This window comes from Talpa occidentalis, unplaced genomic scaffold (genome assembly GCF_014898055.3).
Source record: "Talpa occidentalis isolate TD23 unplaced genomic scaffold, MPIMG_talOcc4v2.1 talOcc4.2, whole genome shotgun sequence".
NCBI classification, from domain to species: domain Eukaryota; kingdom Metazoa; phylum Chordata; class Mammalia; order Eulipotyphla; family Talpidae; genus Talpa; species Talpa occidentalis.
In genome coordinates, this window is record NW_023602073.1 from 85,476,468 (window position 1) to 85,492,213 (window position 15,746).

The following is a 15,746-nucleotide window of genomic DNA, read 5'->3' on the forward strand; positions in this document are numbered from 1 at the left end:
TCTCAGTCTGTGGCCTTTCTTCTTATTTTCATGACCCCATTGATTGCCAGGGTTGATTTGGTTGATCTGACTGGCAAGATGGCTGTTCCCTTCTTCCCTCACAGCTCCATGTACCTTTCTCCCGAAGCTTCTCCTCTTCACTCTCCTCCTCCTTGTGCTAATGTAAATAGTGTTGCTTTTAATTTCGAGTTCCATTTGTTCATTGTTAGTATATAGTGACTACAATATTTTTAATTGAGAAAATGCTCTCCACATGTGCTGAAGTACCTGCTAAAATCAGAGCAAATTTTACATATGGAGGATATTCTTAATTCCAATGTTTTTCCACAATGAAATGCTTAAATGTTTTAGCCCAAATATTTCACAGGGTCAGTCTTTTGGCTTGTAGATTATCATGCCTTCCTTTGACAAATATTTTTATAAGAAAAAACTTGTAAATTTAATTGTATGTGTGGTTCTTTTGAATGTTTTACCAGGTTTAATTGCTGTAATATCCACTGGACTCATTTTCACTTCAGTTTATTATAGAATGCCTGTCCCACTGAGAACTTAATGAACAGAAGTTTTTTTTCCCCAAGCTGAGATATTCCTGAAACATGATTATGAAATTTCAAAGTTAACTCTTATGCATATTAAACCCATTACATATTAATATTTTGCTCAACAAAAGAAGATTCAGGACAAATGCTAAATTAGGATGCCAGAATAACAGTGAAACCTGGACAACCCTGGTGAGGGTTCACTCTGGTCTAAAAGCTTTTTCTTTTTGGGATTATTTTACATCCTTGTTAATTTTTTCACAAAATTCACCATAGTTCTCCCATGACCAAACCACCTATATATAGTCCTCCACCAAAGTCTATTATGCTCTTACCAAACCTCTTTCCTCCCTTCCTTTCTTCAGCTCCCTTCCCTCCTGGGTGCTTCCGATCTATAATTAGGTTTCAGGGGTCCATTTCAAAGTTTTCTGATCCTTTGTTTGGTTTCTCTAAAGTCTACATATAAGTGAAACCATCCATATTTATCTTTCTACCGCTAGCTTATTTTACTTAGGATAATCCCTTCCTATTCCATACAAGTTGCCTCAAATGGCATGATTTTCTCTTTTTTGATGGCTGAGTATTATTCCATTGTGTATATATACCACATCTTCTTGATCCATTCATCTATCCCGGGGCATTTAAGTTGTTTCCCTATCTTGGCTACTGTAAATAGTGCTGTTATAAATATAGGACTGCAGGTTTCCTTTCGAATTAGTGTTGGGCAGGTTCTTAGGAGTGAATTTACTGGGCAATATGATAGATCCATTTTTAGTCTTTTGCCAGATCGCCACACTTCTTTCCATATGAACTGGACCAGTGTACATTCCCACCAACAATGTAAGACAGTTTCTTTTTCTCTACATCCTATTTGTAGAGAACTTGTTTCTGTTTCTTTTTTGTGATACTGGCCATTCTCACAGCTGTGAGGTAATATCACAGGTATGAGGTAATATCTATTGTAGTTTTGATTATTTACATTTCCCTCACGATAAGTGATGGTGAACACTTTTTAATGTGTCCATTGGCCATCTGCATGTCTTCTTTGGAGAAGTGCCTATTTAGTTCTTCTGACCATTTTTTTTTTAAATTTTATTTTTATATTCCCCATACAATTATAACCCCCTTATTTTGACCCCAATTCCTCCTTTCCCCGCCCCCCACCCCCCACAGAGTGTCTCTGGTTCATAGTTGTTTGTTGATTTTGATATTTTCTTTCTTATAGTTTTTCTTTTTCCTGGTCCCTTATTTAAGTTTTCTAGATTCCTGCTATGAGTGACACCATCCGGGTATTTTTCTTTTTCTTTCTGGCCTATTTTGCTGAGCATGATCCCTTCCAGCTCCATCCATGTTGCTGCAAATTGCATGTGTTTATCTTTTTTGAATGCTGAGTAATATTCCATGGTGTATATGTACCACATCTTCTTGATCCAGTCATCTATTTTTGGGCATTTGGGCTGTTTCCAAAGCTTAGCTATTGTAAATAGTGCTGCTATAAACATAGGGGTTCAGGTGCTCTTTGGAATTGATGTTTCTGTGTCCTTTGGGTAAATACCTAGGAGTGGAATTGCTGGATCATATGGAAGCTCTATGTTTAGTAGGTCCAGAAATCTCCACACAGCTCTCCATAGTGGTTGGACCAGTTTGCACTCCCACCAACAGTGCAGAAGAGTTCCTTTTTCTCCACACCCTCGCCAACATTTGTTGTTGCTAGTTTTTTTAATATGTGCCATTCTCACTGGTGTGAGATGGTATCTCATTGTAGTTTTGATTTGCATTTCCCTGATTGCAAGTGATGTTGAACATTTTTTCATATGCCTGTTGGCCATTTGCATTTCCTCTTCAGAGAAGTTTCTTTTTAGCTCTTCTGCCCATTTTTTGACTGGATTATTTTCTTTGTTTTTGTTGAGTCTCATCAGCTCTTTGTAGATTTTTGTGATCAGTCCTTTATCATTAGTCAAGTTGTGTGCAAAAATGTTCTCCCAGTCGGTGGGGTTTCTCTTTGTTTTGGTTATTGTCTCTTTTGCTGTGCAGAAGCTCTTTAATTTGATGTAGTCCCAGCTGTTTATCTTTGCCTTCATTATCACTGCTTTGGGTGATGTGTCTGTAAAGATGTCTTTGAGGTTCATGTCATGTAGTGTTTCTCCTATATTTCCTTCTATGTATTTTATGGTTTCAGGTCTTATGTCTAGTTCTTTAATCCATTTTGAGTTGGTTTTTGTGCATGGTGTTAGGTAGCAGTCAAGCTTCATTCTTTTGCATGTAGTGACCCAGTTTTCCCAGCACCATTTACTGAACAAACTTTCTTTGCTCCAATGCATATTCTTTGCTCCTTTGTCAAAGATTAGTTGACCATAAATCTGTGGGTTTATTTCTGGATTTTCTATTTGATTCCATTGGTCTGTGTGTCTGTTCTTGTTCCAATACCATGCAGTTTTGATGATTATGGCTTTGTAGTATAGTTTGAAGTCTGGGAGTGTGATGCCTCCATTCCCTTCTTTTTTTTTCAGGAAAGCTTTGGCTATTCGGGGTTTTTGGTGATTCCATATGAATTTCATCAATAATTGTTCTATTTCTTTGAAAAATGACATTGAAATTTTTATTGGAATAGCATTGAATCTGTATTTTGCTTTTGGTAGGATGGCCATTTTAATAATGTTAATTCTTCCCCAATCCATGAGCTGGGGATGTCTTTCCATTTCTTTGTGTCTTCTTCTATTTCTTTTAACAGTGTTTTATAGTTTTCTTTGTATAGGTCCTTTACCTCTTTTGTTAGATTTGTTCCCAAGTATTTGATTTTTTTTTGTTTCGATAATAAAAGGGATGGTTATTTTGATTTCTTCTTCTTCAGATTTATTGTTTGTGTATAGGAAGGCTACTGACTTTTGCGTGTTGATTTGTATCCTGCCACTTTACTGAACTGATTGATGAGTTGAATTAGTTTTTCTGTGGAGTTTTTGGGGTTCTCTGTGTATATTATCATATCATCTGCAAATAGAGATAGTTTGACTTCTTCTTTTCCTATTTGGATTCCTTGTATATCTTTCTCTTGTCTTATTGCTCTGGCTAGGACTTCCAGTATTATATTGAAAAGCAGTGGTGAGAGTGGACATCCTTGTCTTGTTCCAGATCTTAATGGAATTGCTTTCAGCTTTTCACCATTGAGAATGATACTGGCTGTTGGCTTGTGATAGATGGCCTTTATGATGTTGAGGTATGTTCCTTGTATCCCAAGAATTTCAAGGGCTTTTATCATGAATGGGTGTTGCACTTTGTCGAAAGCTTTATCAGCATCTATTGATATTATCATATGGTTTTTATATTTCTTTTTGTTGATGTGTTGGATAATGTTGATTAATTTTCGGATGTTGAACCATCCTTGTGTCCCTGGAATGAATCCTACTTGGTTGTTGTGAATTATCTTATGGATACATTGTTGGATTCTGATAGCTAAAATTTTATTGAGGATTTTTGCATCAGTGTTTATTAGCGAGATTGGTCTGTAGTTTTCTTTTTTTGTGTTGTCCTTGTTCAGTTTTGGTATTAGTGTAATGTTGGCTTCATAGAATGTGTTTGGTATTATCCCTTCCTTCTCAATTTTTTGGAAGAGTTTGTGAAGAATAGGCGCTAATTCGTTTCTGAACGTTTGGTAGAATTCATTTGTAAATCCATCAGGTCCTGGGCTTTTGTTTTTGGGGAGGTTTTTGATTACCATTTCAATTTCGCTGCTTGTAATTGGTCTGTTTAGGTGTTCTATTTCTTCTTTATCTAGCTTTGGGTGATTATAGAGTTGTAGGAACTTGTCCATCTCCTCTAGATTGTTGAACTTGTTTCCATTTAACTGTTCATAGTAGTTTCTGATTATTCTTTTGATTTCTGCTGTTTCCGTTGTGATTTCTCCTCTTTCATTTGTGATCCTGTTTATCTGTGCTTTCTCCCTTTTTTCCTTTATGAGCCTGGCTAGGGGTTTGTCTATTTATTTTTTCGAAGAACCAGCTTTTGGGTCATTGATCTTTTGGATTGTTTTTTTAGTTTCGATTTCATTTATTTCTGCTTTGGTTTTTATTATTTCTTTTCTTCTACTGGTTTTGGATTTTTTTTTATTGTTCTTTTTCTAGTTCTTTGAGCTTCAAGATTAGGTTGTTTCTTTGAGTTCTTTCTTGTTTGTTGATGTGAGCCTCTATTGCTATATATTTTCCTCTTATTACTGCTTTTGTTGCATCCCATACATTTAGGAAATTGGTGTCCTCCTTGTCATTCAATTCAAAGAATTTTTTTATTTCTTCTTTTATCTCCTCGTTAGTCCGGTGGACTTCCAGTAGTGTGGGTTTCAATCTCCATGAGGTAGGAGATTTCCTTGCCTTCTTTTTATGGTTTATTTCTAGTTTGATGCCTTCATGGTCAGAAAAGATGGTTGGTATGATTTCAATCTTGGTGTATCTGTTGATGTTTGTCTTGTGTCCCAGTATGTGATCGATCCTGGAGAATGATCCGTGTGTGCTTGAGAAAAATGTGTACTCAGATTTTTTTGGGTTTAGTGTTCTATAGATGTCTGTTAAGCCCAAACACTCTAGATCCTTATTTAGAGCTTTAGTATCTTTACTTATTTTTTGTCTCGTTGATCTATCCATTGTTGATAGTGGTGTGTTGAAGTCTCCTACTATGTATGTGTTTTCTCTGATGTCTATTTACAAAGATGACAATAGTTGTCTGATATATTTTGGTGCTCCTTCGTTTGGTGAGTATATGTTAATGAGTGTTATTTCTTCTTGAAGTATTGTCCCCTTGATCATAATGTAGTGACCGTTGGGGTCTCTTTTTACCTTTTTGAGTTTGAAATCTGTTTTATCTGATATAAGTATCGCTGTTCCTGCTCTCTTTTTTGGTCCATTTGCTTGTAGGATTGTTTTCCATCCTTTAACTTTGAGTCTATTTTTATCTTTTGTAGCAAATGTGTTTCCTGGAGACAACATAAGGTTGGGTTTTGTTTCTTAATCCAGCCTGCGACTCTGTATCTTTTTATTGAAGAGTTTAGTCCATTTACATTTAGAGTTAATATTGATCTGTTAGCATTTGTATTTGCCATTGTGTTTGTCTTTCCTTTGATTTTATTTATTTATTCTTTTAATAACTTTTTTTTTTTGGCCTTCTTTCATTGTTATTCGTACCTCTGATGTTCTGGCTTTAGCACTCCTTGTACTGTTTTTTGGCGTGGGGGTTTAGTTGTAATGAAATTCCATGGTTTCTGTTTGTCTGGGAAGGTCCTTATTCTTTCTTCATAGAGGATGGAAAGCTTTGCAGGATAGAATATTCTTGGTTGACATCTGTTGTCTTGAAGTCTGTTGACTATGTCCCTCTACTCTCTCCTTGTCCATAGTGTTTCTTTGGAGAAGTCTGATGTCAGTCTGATTGGTTTTCCTTTGTATGTTATCTATTTCCTCTCTCTTGTCAGCTTCATTATTTTTTCCTTGTCTTGGATTCTTGGGAGCTTTACTATTATGCGTCTTGCTGTATTTTTCCTTTCATCATGGAAATTTGGTGTTCTTGCTTCTTGTATATCAATTTTCAGCTCCTTCTTATGTTTGGGAAGTTCTCTTCAATTATATCCTTGAATATTTTCTCTGTTCCTAGGTCTCTCTCCTCTCCTTCTGGGATTCCTATAACTCTTATATTTCCTTTCCTCATGGAGTCAGATAGTTCCCGAAGTCTTTCTTCGTTCTTTTTCCTTCGTACTTCTCTTTCCTTTTCTGTTTTGGTTCTTTTTATTTCTGTGTCTTCGAGAGTGCTTATTAGTTCTTCCATTTCCTCTAATCTGTTATCACTGCTTTCCCCAGCATTCTTTAGCTCTTCTGTTACTCCTTTGATCTCTTGCATTTCCTTCATTTCCCTCCTTAGGGACTCAATTTCATTCTTCTGAGCGTTGTTTTCCTTAATGACTTCCCCATCAGTTTTTTCATCACGGCAATTTTAAATTCTTTTTCTGGAAGGCTCAGAAGTTCTTCCAAGTCACCGTAGTTGCAAGCTGGTGGGTGGTTTTTTTTTTTGGTGGTATGTCTTTTTTCTGAGACGTAGTTTTTTTTTTCCCTGCTGCCTGTCTTCTAATTTGCCTTATGCGTTGGGACACTGTGCCGCTGGTACTGGCTGGCATCTTTTTGGTGTGTTCTTTCAGGAGTTTCAGAAACTGGCAATCCAAACGAGTCAAAAACTTATGCCAGAAGTCTAGTGAGGCAGTGGTATTTTGAGTATATTAATGGTCACTGTCACAGAATCTCTCCTTCTTCTGTGTTTAGTTACAAAGGTGCATCTTGAAGTCCCACAGACTTCCCTAGAGGTGGGACAGCTGGACTGCACTCTGGGTTCCAAATCTCTGGAGCCTCCTCTGGGCTCCGACTTCCTGCCAGGTGGGACTGGGTTTGTGGGGGCCTTCAGCTCACCTCTGACTGCGCAGAGAACCTTCTCTCTCTGGCTCAACGGGGAGCCTTCTGCCAGATTCAAGCAGCCTTTATTGAAGAAAGGTCCCTGTTCTAAAATGGCACTTTGGAGACAGGCACTCTCTTCCGCGCCCCGTCTGCCCCGGCCCTGGGTGCCAGCTCCCCCTCTGGGTTTGGTCTGCTGGCCTCTTCTGACCATTTTTGATTGGATTATCTGTTTGTTTTTGTTAAGTTGTATGAGTTCTCTGTAGATCTGTGATATCAGTTGCTTATCTGATGTATGGTGTGCAAGTGTTTTCTCCCATTCTGTAGGGTGTCACTTCATTTTGATTACTGTCGCTTGCTGTATAGAAGCTTTTAAGTTTGATATAATCCCAGTTGTTTATATTCTCCTTTTTTTTTTTTTTCTCCTGGAGATGTTTCTGAAATTTATGTCTTTGAGTGTTTTGCCTACATCTTCTTCTATGTATCTTATGGTTTCAGGTCTTATGTCCAAGTCTTATCCATATGGAGTAGATTTTCATGCGTGGTATGAGATAGTAGTCTAGTTTCATTCTTTGGCATATGGCAGTCCAATTTTCCATGCCTGGGTCTTCATCTCTATTATATTCTCTCTGCCCAGAGTCTTATGTTACTGAATTCTTTACTTTAATAGACACATGTGGACCTTAACTCCTTTGTCTTTGCCTCTACTCTGCCTAGAAACTCTTCCCCTCCCTTCCTCAGCTGGCTGATTACCCCTTACCCGCAATCTTGGCATCGTTATCTTTGGGTGTCTTCCCCTTTTACCTTTGTTGCAGTTCTTGTTCAGTTATTATTCCTTCACCTTTATAATAAGCTGCTTTTTGTCCAATGTCCTATTAAAGAGATCTGCTCTTTGCTTCTCATGATGACAGCTATTGGATAAACTGATCTCTGTTAGGTGATCAGTGATTTTGATGAGCTCCTTGTGTGTTTCTCAAGACATTTGTATTTTATGAGGCCCATTGGGACACTGGTCTTCACAGTGGGGGTGTAAGATCATTTAAAGTGTGTAGGTAGAAAATGTACCAATTTTTATTTCTATTATTTCATAAAACATAACCAGGAAATTGAGATTTTCTAATCAATATTTTCATTTAGAAAGTACATATAAATAATTTTATAAATCTAAGCTGACATTGATGATGTGCACTAAATTTTTTTTTAAAGATTTATTTATTTATTTATACAAGCACTGGGTACAGTCAGAAGCACGGGAGGGTGAAAGAATTCACCAGAGCCAAAACGGGGAGCAGAACAGGCAGACTGATGAAGTACACTGCTAAGGGGAGCAGTGGGCAGCAGGCGAGGTCTGTGCACCATGTTGGACCCTCGCCTGGTGGCGGTGGATCAAACCGGCGCTGCAGAGGCTGTGAGCTGCTTCACAATCCAGTGCTCAACTGTTGTGCCACCGGGGAGGCCCTGTACTAAATATTTTTATTGCATGCTCCGTTATAACAATTTGAAGGGCACTGCTCCAGAGGTATGCTGATATCTCCAGTGAGTAACTCATCAGGCTTCCTGGCACTGTAGTGATTTGCTTCATCTAGTGTTTCCTATGTGCTAGGCACTGTGCTGTAGATGTAATAGGCCTTAGCATACTTATTCCTCACAACTATAGTATGAGGTTGGTATGATTATTAACACTCTCACTTTATAAATTGAGCCTGGAGAGTCAGCTAACTTGTTCAAGGATGGTGCTGCTATGTGGCTGATTCAGGATAGAATATGGTCTGATTCCTGAGGCCACTTGCTTAATCCTGTTCTGTGCTGTGCTCTGGTGCCTGGCTCTTCCCATGGGATAGATCCTTTGTGACCTTCTGTAGGAGAGGGACCATGTCTTTCCTGTTAATTATGTCCTTAATGCATATCTTAAATAAGAGATAGAATTGGCAGCCTACCATCACCTTTGAATTTGTGTCACTTAAAAGGGAATTTTGGATAAGTATTCCCTGTTTTTTTTTTACTTGAAAAAAATTTCCCCTGTAAATAAATGGAGCCGATGAGAAATTAGCATGAGTGAAACTAGCAGCCCCATGTTTAGAAACTTTATATGAAAAGAGTACATCATTCTAACCCTAATGAGTCAGTTATGAGTCCCAGCTCACCCCTGACATGACTAATGCCTTTCTTTTCTTCCTTTATCATGAAGGTATGAGAACATAAGGAATAAACCTTACATTAAAACATGTATAGCCTTAGAATAGCAACGAACACAGCAACAAGTTAGTGGCAACAAAAATGACAATGGAAAAAGAAGTAGAAGTTAAAATTTTTTGGGGGGTGACTCATCCACTGACAACCTTTTAAGTCAGACCCAGCTTTCCTTAATTCTTTGGCACAAGACTATGCAATAATCTCTCAGGTTTTTCTGGGCATGAATAAAATTATTTTGGTCTGACATTCATAAGGGTAACATAAACTTAATATAACATAAACAATCTTTAGTTTTTGATTCTGTGCGTTTGTGCTTCCTCCTCCATCTAAAGAGTGTCAGGAGTTGCTTGCCAGTACTGTATTATATTATATTAAAATTATGATTCTTGTGGGGTTGAAAAAAAATCAAATTATGATTCTGTTTTCTTTCCTGCTTTCATTTTAGGTTCCTTCAAGACACTGACTCTTCCATCAGTAAGTACCTGTTTAAAAATTTTGGCTTCAGAAATATATAGCACATAAGTGAATTAAATAAATTAATCTTTTATTGGCTTTCATCAACTTATATTCCTTGCGAGTTTGCCTTGAGTTCCACTTCAGGATTATTTAAGAATAATATTCCTTCAAGAAGATTGACTGTTAGGTCTTCAAATTCACAGCCGAGATTTTTCTCCTGTAAAATAGAGAACTCTCAGTGAGGAAAACTGGCCTGGACTATTAGCACAGTAACTTGGGCTGTTTTGACCCTGTTTCTGCATTCATGGGCCTTACAGACTCTGTAATTAACACTGTCCCTCAGTTTCCTCCTTTTGGAAAAGGGCAGTGCCATGCTGAGTCTTGTTGGAGCCTGAAACAGAAACAAAAAGAAACATCAGTGATGCTGATTCTGTCTTGGTTTAAAATTTTGATTTTTTTGTTCATAATTTAATATTTGCATTACTTTTGATATAAATATTAAAAATACTGTTTGTACTCCCTGTCATTTTGTAGCAGAGGCAAGTGCTTTACTCAACTCACTCTAGTTCCTGGCTTGAAAAAGGGGATAAAGATACTGTCTCTATTTCAGAGGGGATACCTTGGAGGCGAAATGAGATGTGAAAGTGCTTTAAAATTGCTGTTATTATTTTATTGAGTGAGTCATAAAATCTGATGACTAAATGTTATTTGTGTGATGAACTAATCCTACTTCTCATAGCTTTGATCTGGAAGTTTGTCCTTTTATTATTTAATGTTTTGTTTCTGGGCTTCATGTGTTTAATGTGCACCATAATAGACCTCAACATTCATTTATTTCTGAGAATAGATGACTTAATGACTTTGACTCTGATACATTACATAATTTGTATAGGATTAGCATTACCTGGTGAGCCATTAACTTTTGAAGGTTATTTGTGAAGAAAGCAAGCACATTCACCTTGGAGCCTTCCTAGAGAATTGCTCCAAATAGTGCTTTATAAAAATTGCTTATATTCCATAGCTATTATATTTTTTACCTACTAAGAAATATTCTGCTTTTTCTATTGTTAAGCAGAAAGGTTGAGGGAAAAGAGGTATAGCAGGTGGAAGTGGGGGGAAGGCCCCAATCTAAGTGATAATAAAATATTAGATTGCATAAATAAAACCTAAAACGTTAGATGCAGGTTAGTGCCTGTGTGTTTATATCTTTGTTGAAAGAATATTCCATTGATAAGACTGAAATAAATTCTGTATAATGTACTTGACCTATTGAAGAATGGGAAGGGATTTAATCTTAGCTTTAACCACAATAGATGAAGTCTGCAGTTACATAGGCCAGAAGTATACAAAGGTTGAAAGGAGAAGGCATTTAGGCATGTTAATTGCAACAATGGCAGTGTAAACTACTCAGTTGAGCTATCACTAGGTAGAAATTTGGCCGCAATAATTTTCTGAAGTCTTTACTATATGAAACGCTAATGTCTTTTTAAATATTATACTATTGTATTAGATATAGCAATTATTTATTGAAAACTTTACTAAAGAAAAGTATATCCCTTTTTAAGAAAACAGAATTTTAAAGACTTAGTCATAAAGTGGGAAACTTTGATGATGCTTGGCACAAATAGAAGGTTCTGCATTTTTATGAGTTTTCAATTAAAATAGACACAACTTTCAAAGTACATTTACATTCTTATTTTTTTAAGGCCCTCATGAATTTTTTCTTCAAAATATGAATTTTCTAGGATTGCATTAAAATAAATGTGTTTTTAATAGCTGATTAGATCATTGTTTCTAAAATCAGTCTTGTAAAGGATGTTAATTAAAAACATACTTTGATTCTTAGTATAAAGATTATGTTTTATACAAAATATGCTAGAAAATATTTATTTTGTTCTCTTTGTAAATATATCCAATTTAAAAGGGAGGGTTTTTTTTTTTTTACATAAATACAATTTCTTATTTTATTTTTTAAAATTTTATTTAGGGGCGTCCCCGGTGGCGCAGCAGTTGAGCGCTGGGTTGCGAAGCTGCCCACAGCCTCTGCAGTGCCAGTTTGATCCCCGACTGCCGGGCGAGGGTCCCACATGGCGCGCAGACCTCTCCTGTCGCCCACTACTCCCCTCAGCAGTGTACTCCGTCAGTCTGCCTGCTCTGCTGTCCCCTCTGGCTCTGGTGAATTCTCTCACCCTCCTGCACTTCTGACTATACCCAGTGCTTGTATAAATAAATAAATAAATCTTTAAAGAAAAAATAAATAAAATTCTATTTATTTTTATTAAAGTAAAGTTGGCTTACATTATTCTTGGCATTTTGGAAGTATAAGGTCCTCCCTTCTCCCTCAGGCATTGCTGCCTTAGTGTCCCTACCACCAAAAAATCATCCATAGTCTACCACCATAGTCCATTGTGTTTCCTTGCCTCTTTGTTCTTCCCCCCTCCCCCTCTAGATACCTCAGTTCTGTAGTCAGCTTTCAAAGATTAGTTTTTAAGCTTGTCTTTATTTAACCCTTACTTTGGTGTCTCTATATTCTACATATTAGTGGCACTATCCATTATTTATCTTTCTCCTTCTCACTTATTTCACTTAGCATTATCCCATTTGAGCTCCATCTGTGTTGCCACAAATGACATAAGTTTATCTCTTTTGATCACTGCATAATATTCCATCGTGTATATATATCATATCTTCTTGTTCTACTTGTTTGTTTTGGGCACTTGGGTTGTTTCCACAGCTTAGCTATTGTAAATATTATTACAATAAATATGGGAGTGCAAGTTTCCTTGTGAATTTGTATTTTCGAATTTTTCTGGTAGTTGTCTAGGAATGGCATTACTGGGTTACATGGCTGATCCATTTTTAATCTTTTGAGCTGCCTCCTTAGTGCTTTCCATAGGGACTGCGCTAGTCTGCAGCCCCACCAACAGTGCATGAGAGTTCCCTATTCTTCACACCATTGTCAACACTTTTTGTTTCTGATCTTTTTTATATATTTTAAAAGTTTGTTTTCACTGTAATCACTAATACAGTTTTTTTTTAAAGATTTATTTATTTATGCATACAAGAACTGGGATACAAGCCAGAGGTGTGGGGCGTGAGAGGATTCACCAGAGACAGAATGGGGAACAGAACAGGCAGATCGATGGAAATACACTGCTGAGGGGAGCAGTGGGCGAGTCAGGAGAGATCTGCTGCACCATGTGGGTAGCTCCCTGGCTAAGGATCTGAACTCATGCTGCAGAGGCTGCGGATAGCTTCATAGTCTGTGTCTTAACCCCTTGTGCCACCAGGGAAGCCCCTTTTTCAATCTTCTTAAGAAAACCTTTTATTTATTTATTTTTTAAAGATTTATTTATTTATACAAGAACCGGTGTACAGGCCAGATGTGTGGGAGGGTGAGAGGATTCACCAGAGACAGAGTGGGGAACAGAACAGGCAGACTGACTGAAATACACTGCTGAGGGGAGCAGTGGGTGAGACAGGAGAGGGCTGCCATGCTATGTGGGTTGCTCCACGGCTGGCGGGGATTGAAAAGGCACTGCAGAGGCTGCGGATAGCTTCTCAGCACAGCCCTTAACCACCTGTGCCACCAGGGAAGCCTCAAGAAAACTTTTTAAAGAAAGTGAGATGACTTCAGACAGTCCAGGCTAGAATAAGAAATCCATTTATTGTCCACCAGCAAGTGGTGGGCAACAGTATCACTTGAGAGAATAGAATATAAGAATGCAAGTGTGATCCCAGTAGGGCACACATCCTTGGTTCATGTTGACTCACAAGCACCTAGAACACCTGGAGTTAGTTCAATAAATAAATATTTATTTATTGAAGAAAAGCAAAAATCAGTACTCAGGTGATTTGAAGTTGATGTTATTGTTTTTCCTAACCTTTTATTAAATTTGAAAATATATAAAATTTTAAAAATACACAATGTAAAAAATTTCAAATATATGAAAAAACTTCAAAGAATTTCATAGTGAACACTCCTATACCCAGCACTTGATATCTACTATTGACATTTTATGATACTTGCTTTACTATAATCTATCCATGTACCCAGCTCTCTGTCCATCCCCTAACCCATCCTATTTTTAAAATACATGTCCAAGTAAATTGCAGATAATACTTTTCTCCCTAAATATTTCCTGTTTCCTGCAGACCATTTTGTTGGAGGTTTGTTACATTTCCTTCATATTCTTATTCACGTTGCTAACTTTGTGCGGGCTATTACTGGAAAATCCCCTCTCAGCTTTCTGTGGACAAACCTTATTTGCAAAAGGAGTGAGAATATAGTTTCAGAACCTTAGCTTTATTAATATGAAAGTCAACTAAAAGCTGTGCAAGTTATCTATTGCTGTGTAATCTGTTATCCCAGAACTTTGGCATTAAGCAATATATTTTTATTATTTCCAGTTTTCAGTGGGTTAGGAATTTAGGATGCACATCGTTGGGTGGTAAAGTTTGGGGTCTTAGGAGGCTGCAATCAGGATGCCCACCAGAGCTGCAGTCCTCTGAAGGCTTCATTAGGGCTGGGCATTCACTGTGGGGCAGTTCCTTTACCCTGGATATACTTCCTGAACTCCAGTTTCCTTGTTTGTAAAATGGGCTTAATAGGAACTCTCACCTTATGGGCTGTTTTAAGGTAAAATCACAGTTCATGCAAACTGCTGAGTGTAGTTTTCAGTCTGTTAATGCTAGAAGGTAGGAATTCTATTAGTAATAGAAGTACCAGTGCCTTCACCCTTACCAGGGCTTCGACGTGATGAGAAGACACAGGAAAAGAGTGTTATAGAGAGGAATTTTAGAGAGCATATTAAGAAAACAAATTTGTCCAAAAATGTGTTTTTCACTGATTGACTGCCTCAGGGTGAGGCATGGAAAAGTATTTTGAAGGATATTAGATATGTTGACCCACAGGGACTGTTAGTGAGAAAGAATTTGAACTTGCGATAGGAGAGGACAAGCTGACGGCTGCTGAGAGCGTGTCTGTATCCCAGGAACCCGTGATTTAATTGGAGAATACACTATAGGATGTTAAAAGAGAGAACACAGATTGTTTTACTTTGGTGCCTGGGAGTGGCCAGTTTTTCAACACTGCAATTACTGTTGACAATGCTTTTTAAAAAGTTTCCCATTCTAACTTATAAATAAAACATTTTTGAGGTAAAATATGAGACTTTGATATGAGACTGATCTCTCTCTTTTTCCAGATACCCTTGAACAGTTCAGATGAGATGTATGAGCTACGTGTCACTGGACGTACTGAGGATGGGATTTTATTCTCTAATACTACTCTCTTAACATTTGAGACCAAGAGAATATCTGTTTTTATTCAAACAGACAAGTCCCTGTACAAGCCAAAGCAAGAAGTGAAATTTCGTATTGTTACACTCTTCTCAGATTTTAAGCCTTACAAAACCTCTTTAAATATTCTAATTAAGGTAAGTGCCAGACATAAATGAAATATGAACTTCCCACTAAAAAAGTGGGACTACAGAGCCCTGACTCAGAGGAAGTTGTACTACTTACACAGCACAACCTGCGGGCTAAGGTGGAGAAGTGTATCTGAGAACTGGGAGGAGGCCTCATACCTGGGGACCTAGCTTGCCCAGCTAAATGTGACTGTAGGATGTTGTTAAAATATTGAACACAGCTGATTCAGGGATGTTAGGTGTTTTTTTTATTTTTTTGTTTTAATTATTGGGTATTATTCATTTTGCCTGTCCAATAACAGAACTCAGGAAGGAAAGGTGCTTCAGAGGCTTTTCAGTGGTGGAAAAACATGCCTGACTACTCTCACTCTGGCCTCATCCTGCTAGTTCCCCAGTCCCTTAAAACTGGGGAAATAAGTGCCTCCAGTACTGTATGGTACCTAGCCCTGACCCTTTTTCAATTGAGGAAGTTATTGTTCCTGGTACGGGCTTGGTGTGGGAACAGGTATTGGTGACTTAGGGGTATATACACTGAGGTTATGCTGTCACTCTGACCTGGAGCAGCAGGGCAAACCCAGATGATCTCATTCACTCCGGATCCTCTAGATGCTCCAGATTCAAAGTCAGACTTTGTTTGTGGGGCCTTGGCTCCACTGGAATAAATGTATACACTCTCACAAGGTAATAAATACATCAGTAAAAAAATGAAAAAT

The 15,746-nt window shown here is 37.6% G+C and overlaps 1 protein-coding gene across 1 annotated transcript in view; it reads left to right on the top strand.

The window, feature by feature from the left end:
* The window catches only part of CD109 (CD109 molecule), a 119,816-nt gene that overhangs the window by 16,721 nt on the left and 87,349 nt on the right, over positions 1-15,746 (top strand). The window contains exons 4-5 of the mRNA XM_037519975.2: positions 9,594-9,622; positions 14,812-15,042. Coding sequence (XP_037375872.1) covers positions 9,594-9,622; positions 14,812-15,042 — 260 coding nt within the window. The remainder of the gene's footprint in view (positions 1-9,593; positions 9,623-14,811; positions 15,043-15,746) is intronic.